The sequence below is a fragment of the Eschrichtius robustus genome, chromosome 1, assembly GCF_028021215.1.
Source record: "Eschrichtius robustus isolate mEscRob2 chromosome 1, mEscRob2.pri, whole genome shotgun sequence".
Lineage (NCBI taxonomy): Eukaryota > Metazoa > Chordata > Mammalia > Artiodactyla > Eschrichtiidae > Eschrichtius > Eschrichtius robustus.
In genome coordinates, this window is record NC_090824.1 from 195,327,637 (window position 1) to 195,334,203 (window position 6,567).

At 46.7% G+C, this 6,567-nt stretch overlaps 1 protein-coding gene across 2 annotated transcripts in view; it reads right to left on the minus strand.

Annotated features, from left to right (window-relative positions):
• RSU1 (Ras suppressor protein 1) overlaps positions 1–2,725 on the minus strand; it is a 195,524-nt gene extending 192,799 nt beyond the window's left edge. The window contains exons 1-2 of one of the 2 annotated variants that reach the window (XM_068561997.1): positions 2,556–2,725; positions 2,198–2,309 (exon numbers count right to left, since the gene is read on the minus strand). In XM_068561997.1, the coding sequence (XP_068418098.1) occupies positions 2,198–2,306 (109 nt within the window). In that variant the 5' untranslated portion in view covers positions 2,307–2,309; positions 2,556–2,725. Of the gene's footprint in view, positions 1–2,197; positions 2,310–2,551 lie in introns of both variants that reach the window. The other variant, XM_068562002.1, reaches the window with a different exon arrangement.
• Positions 2,726–6,567: the final 3,842 nt, after the last annotated feature.

Consider the following 6,567-nt stretch of genomic DNA (forward strand, 5'->3'; position numbering starts at 1 on the left):
TTTCTTCTTCAATAAAAGCCAAGGCTTCAAAGAGATAAAGCAACTGAACTGAAATAGCTACACCACTCTCCCTACTTATAAATATTACATAGAGAATCCTCTTCAAAGCTGAGGAGTACAAAGTTCCTCTAGTGAAAGCAACCTTTTCTCAAGCCCACGAGAAAGAGCCCTGAGGGGCAGAAACCCGTGGGACTAAGGGCACAGCCGAGCCAGGCCTCCTGCTTCCATCCTCTTCCCCCCCCATCCCCTTCCTCTGACACAGCTGTGCCCCCAGTGACCATCATGATCCCAGCAGGGCAGGGGCAGTACGGGGACACATCCAGATCTGCAACTGCCAGACCATCACCTGAGACACCTGCTGCCACCAAGAAGCCATTACTACTGAGAGAGGCCAGCACAGACCGGGAGACTGAAATGCTAATTCGTACAAAAGCTAAACTTAATGGCAGGTATCTTCCTAAGAATTACCAAACGCAAATCACCTACAGCTTTGCATCCCCTTGCCTTTTGCAGAGACGTATCAACGGCACCAACTCCAATCTCTGTCCCAGGCGCGAACCACGGATTCGCGGTAACTTCGACTCTGCTCTCTCCGGGCCTAACAAGCAATCTGTCATCTTTTAGGGTCTCCTGGACATCCCCCCTTCCTCTCCAGCGTCACATCCTGGTCTGGATCTCATCAGCTCGCAGGCCTAATCCATCATTCTTTCCTTCATCCGTCAAACATTTCGGAGCACCTATTGTGTTCCAGGCACTAGAATAAAGAAGGCACACAGGAATACTGCACTGCTTTAGTTCCCCTCGGCCTCCCAGTGGGGAAGAGAGACGTCTGGATTAAGAACACATCACAATCCTGTGTAACAAGAGCCATGAAGCGGGACTTCCCTAGTGGTCCAGTGGTTAAGACTCTGAGCTTCCACTACAGGGGACACGGGTTCAACCCCTGGTCGGGGAACTAAGATGCTGCAGGCCCCGCACAGTGCGGCCAAAAAAAAAAAAAAAAGGGTCATGAAGCAAAGTGTGTCCAACTTCACTGAGAAGGACTCACACAGGCTGTGGCGTCTGAGCTGACTCTTGACAGGTAAGTAAAAGGATCTGGGGTGAAGGGGGTGGAGAGGGAGGAAACAATACTTCTAAAGGCACAAAGACGGGAAGGAATGCCCTGGCTCAGAAAGGACCATCAGTTCAGTACGGCTGGGATGCCAGATGCATGGAAGGAACAGGTGCTAAGGTAGGCTGTAGTCAGATTCAGCAAGGAACATGGAGTATTACCATTGGTAGTGGACAACAAGAAGGTCCAAACTTCAGCCACAATCAACCTAAAGAAGAGCTCGATTTCACCTCTAATGTGTTGGAATTAACTGTCAATATCTAAAAATTAGAAAATTTTATATAAAAACCTGGATTCTTCGCTTCATAGAAAAAAAAAAAGCAAAAAGCTGGCAACACTGGGCCAACATCCCCAAGCGGTGACACCTGTTTAGATCTGCGCAGGTGTAGCAGCTGCCGCCTTCAGGTGAGATACCTATTACAGAATTCATGACCATCCTCACCTGGCCCCTGAAGACATCTGAATTTGCAATCCCCGGTTTAAAGGAAAGAGTTGCAATAAGATGAGTGTTACAGGAAAGCAACAGGGGCAGTAAAACTGGAGGCAAGAGGGAAAGTTAGAAAGACAGCACAGTAGCACAGGGCGGAGGTAACAAAAGCCTGAACTAAGGACAATAAACCCAGAAAAAGGTAATGAGTCAAGAAATGTTTAACTTGCTCTAGGTGCAAGAACACTTATCAGGTAATTTCTGTGGGGCATTTGTTCAAGGCTACATAGGAGACTATATTAAGAGAATGGAAAAATGATTCAGAACTAATTTTCCATTAAAACACCAAGTGGCTCTTTAGTAAACTGTGTGGTTAAGTCCACCCGAAGGCCATCAATCAGCCTGGAGAACTGATGCGGTCCAGCAGCCACGGTCCGGGGATTCTTAACCTGGCTCTCGTGTCCGTTTTCCAGCTGGGACAGAACAAACTCTGACTGCAGGCTTTCCGAGCTGAGCCCTCGACAAGTGCTGTTTACAAGCAGCCAAGCAGCGGGTGGGATGTAAACCATTGCAACGTCTCGCACCGCCACCAGCAGTTACTTCTTAAACTCACAAACCCGTCCAGCTCCTCCGAGGGGAAGGCCCTCCGGAGAACTTACACAAGCCGTTGACGTCCAGCATGTTGGAGATGCCCCGGTCACTCATGTCCACTTCCGGCTGGTTCTTCTCCCGGCTCTCCTCCACCAACTTTTTCAGAGACTTGGACATGACCTGTACCAAACGACAACAACAAAGCACGTGGGCGACGGCCAGGAGGGTACAGAGAGAGAGAAATGAGGGAACCCCCGGCTGGCACTCTCCAGTTTTCCCCTGGCCTTGGAAAGTGGGCACCCGCAGGCAGGGTCCGGGGGCAGGGAGGGGGATGGGGAGGGCGGGACAGGGAGTGGGAAGCGTCCAGCACCATTCCCGCCGCGGAGAGAGAAGCAAACACAAGGGCAACGCCACACACATACTCACTGCGGAGGGCTGCACCTAACAGGCTGCGCGTGGGAACAACAGGCTTCTGCAGAGCTCACTCCGGCGGCGAGAGATGCACTCAGTCTCCGCAAAACGAGCACCCGAACGAGGAACACGCCCTGTCCCGGCACTCGGCGCAGGCGCACACCGAGCCGCTCGCAGCTCCTCGCCCCGCCCGCGCCAGAAGGTTCCCTAATTAGGAGAACAGTTTACTAGACGTGGCTTAGCGCGAGACCCCGCCCACAAAAGAATGCGTGCCCCGGGGCCGACCAATCACGTTTGCTGTTCGGCCTCGAGACTCCGCCCCACCCGAGGTTAGCTCCCTCCCCGTTGGAGATGCCGATTGGACTGGAGTCGGCGCGTGCGCACTAGTTCGGCGCAGGCTCAGTTTGTAGGTCGAAGCCAGAGTGGTGTGGGCGGAAGCCGGGAAGTTTGGGCAGCGCCTGCGAAGGGATGGCGGTACACCAGGATGGGTCCCGGGGAAGCTGCAAGTAAATTTTCTCTCAGTGTGCTGCTTCTTTAATTGCGGTTCCACTTACTGGAAGTTGCTAACCTGAGTCCCTTCCCCACAGGTTGTACCTCCCGCTATATTGTGAGCTCCTCAAAGCAAGAACTCCTTGGTGGTCTGTGTGTCCCCGGCGCCCAGGTCGCAGTCACGGACCCCTGGGTCACAGGAGGGGGAATATACCAGATAAATACGTGACTTCTCTGTTCTTATGCTGTGACATAGCTTAGTTAGCTTTCTATTGAATGATGATTTTCTTATACAGTTTTCATTGTTCTTTTTACTAGAATTTCTGTTTTCTTTTTCTTCTTGTAACCTTTTTTTCATTACTCGCTACTGCTTGAAATCCAATGACTTCTTCTTGAAGACTTTAGGAACCTTCTAATTTACTGCTCTAACTTAGACTGACTCGTTCAGCTGAGAAGTTATCTATAATTTCTTTTCATTTGGTCCCTGGGTTGAGACAGACATTTCTTGCAGGCATCTTGCTGGAGTAACTACCCTCAAGTAACTTTCTGTAGAAGGATATATAGGAGGCACAAATTTTGAGTAGTTGCATGTTTTTAAATGTCCTTATTCTGCCCGCACCTTTGATAATTTGCCTGACATGGAATTCTAGGTTCAAAAGAAGTTTCTCTTAAATCTCGATGGCATAGTTCCACTGACTTCTGCTTTCAGTGTTGATGCCCAGAAACATACTGGTCTCCTCACATCTTTGCAGGGAACTGTTGTTTTTCCTTGGGACGCATTTGTGATCTTTTTATCATTCGTCATGTTCTGAAATGTCACCATAATATCTCTGATGGGGGGGGTCTTTTCTCGCTTAATCTGTTTAGGGCTCATTGGGTCCTTTTCAGAGGATGATTCTTTTCTCTCTTCCTCTCTAGAAATTGTTTTCTGTTTATCCTTTGAAATTTCTTTCCTGCCATTTTCTCTGATTTATCACCCTTTCCGGAAATCTTATTGGATGGCAGCCTCCTGGGCTGGTTTTCAATAGCTGGGCATTTTTGTTCCCTCATGTATTTCATTTCCTTTTTTGGTTTGTTTTGTTTTTTAACTTAATGTTCTGGGAGATTTTCTCTATTTTATCTTAAAGCTCTATTAAATTTTTAAAAATTATTTTGGCTATTAATGAAATATACTTCTTAAGATCTCCTTCTTATTTAATAGCGCCCTGCTTTTGCTTCATGAATGCACACTCTTCTCAAATATCTCTGAGGATAACAATTTTTAAACCTCTCGTGTTTACTAAGTTGTTTTCTCATGTCCCTTTCTTGTTAGTTTATGTCGTTCTTTCCCGTTCAGCCTGCTGTAACTCTCCCTCTGTCTGGTGATGTCTGGTTGTCCTTTGTATTTAAGCATGAAGTCTGAGCTGATTTCTCTAGATAGCTGGTATGGTTTCTCTCTTCCTCTGTTGTTGATGTGTATTTGTTTCCCTCCTAGGTCAGCATTAAGTTTCCCTGGGCTGTTTTTTATGTTTCTACAGAGGTTAGAACCCAGTTTTATGATAATCACAAGGCTGCCTTCCCATGCTTGCATTCACTTCTGGTTTTCCAGAAATTTGTTTTCACTCCCTTATAATCTCCTTTCATTCTCTTCACTTTTAGCCATACAATTCTTAATGAAATTGTGTCCCTAAGTTCCAGATTTTTATAACATGGAAACAGGACCAGCTTCCTGGATATGCAAACTGTGTGCAGTGACACAAAGCTCCAACCTTAGATGGGCCCCATGGTTAGTTTATTGTTCTGCTATCACCAGCTTGAAATGGTTAATAATTTTTGAACCAGGGGCCCTGCAAATTATGTAGCCATTCCTGCAAGGAAAAGTCAATATTTATCAGAGCTAAAATCCCCTCTGCAGTGTCACGGCCAAGTGCACCATGCTTACACACAGCATGTGCTTCAATACCTCCCTCTGGCAGAATATGTACTATCCCTGCCTTTGAGCCCAGAGGGGGCCAAGCAAAGACAGAGTATGGAAGATGCCTGGTCCCCATGAGGCACTAAAGCCGAATCCTGCGTCTGTACCCTGACACCGAATTAATTCTTAGAGACAGAGTTTCAGGTGAAGTAGAAAAGAATAGCTTTAATACTTTGCCAGGCAACGGGGGCCGCAGTGGGTTGGTGCCCTCAAAACCGTGTGTCCAACCTGGAGTGGATATCGAGTTGTTTTATAGTAATGGTTCAAAGAGGGTGTGGTCAGCTTGTGGGCTTTCTTCTGATTGGTTGGTGGGGAGGTAAGTGGGAGTCGGCATCATCAACCTTCTGGTTCCAACCGGTCTGGGGTCTCCGTGCTTGTGGGCAGCACACAGTTAACTTCTCCCACCTGGAGGAGGTTTCAGTATCTGCCGAACAGCCCAGAGATATTGTGATATGCATCCCTTGGGGGGTGAGGGGGGAGACCAGGACCCTGCCCCAAGACTGCACTATTGTTTCTTTTGACCGTTCCTCCCTTCCCTAATTAGCAACTGTTTGAACCTGCCCATTGGAGCTCAGGGAAGGTCTTGGAGGCTGAATGAAGCCCATTTTCTGTAATCAAGAAATGGGGGCCACAGGAAGGCCTTCATGCCCAGGAGCCTCATAGGGTCCTGCTCTGTATCAGCACTCCAGACTACGACAACAGTGGGTAAATTCACGTGAATTATTACATAAATCATTCATTTAAAAAATGCCTTTGTCTCCAATAAACTATTTATGAAGAAACATATAAAGTTACCAAGTTAAAATGTGAAAAGCAGGGAGTTCCCTGGCTGCCTAGTGGTTAGGATTCCAGGCTTTCACTGGTGTGGCCCGGGTTCAATCCCTGGTTGGGGAACATCCGGCTGACCAAGTGGCGTGGCCAAAAAAACAGAAAGTAAAAAAAAAAAATTTTGAAAAGCAAATTTCTCATTAAATATCCAAAAATTATCAGATCATTTTTCTTCCAATAACTCCCCCATTAAATTGATAGCCATAGGGTGACTTGAGGTCTTAACAAGTTAAACGTTTTCTTCCGTTAACGGTATTTTTGACTCTGTCTAATCTCTAAGTTTTTACTAAAATAACAAGAATTGCATCAGCAATTTTTCTAGGTCATATAACAGTGACAGTCTTTTTTAATAATGTCACTACATCTATGAAGATAGTCGGGCTGTCATATTACTAAGTTCACACTTAATCCCTCTGGCAGGATGGGAGGCACTCTCTTCGGCGGCTGCTGAGGTTAAAATCACATTCTGTCACTCAAGTTTTACAAGCTTTTCCGCACCTCATTTTCCTCAACTGTAGAATGGAGGTGACAGCTCTTAGTATCCCATTTCCACGAGTGATATGAGAAGGATGCCTGGCAGAGACCAAATGTTATACAGATGTTAGTTCTCCTTTCTCTTAATAAAATTAATGATGTTACTACTCCCTAGGGGAGTGTGTGGTGGATTTTTAACAGATTCCTATTAATTAAATGGAGTTGAAATTTAATAGGAAATTAGGACAAGTAGAACCCAGAACCTGGGCATCTCCTAGCCCC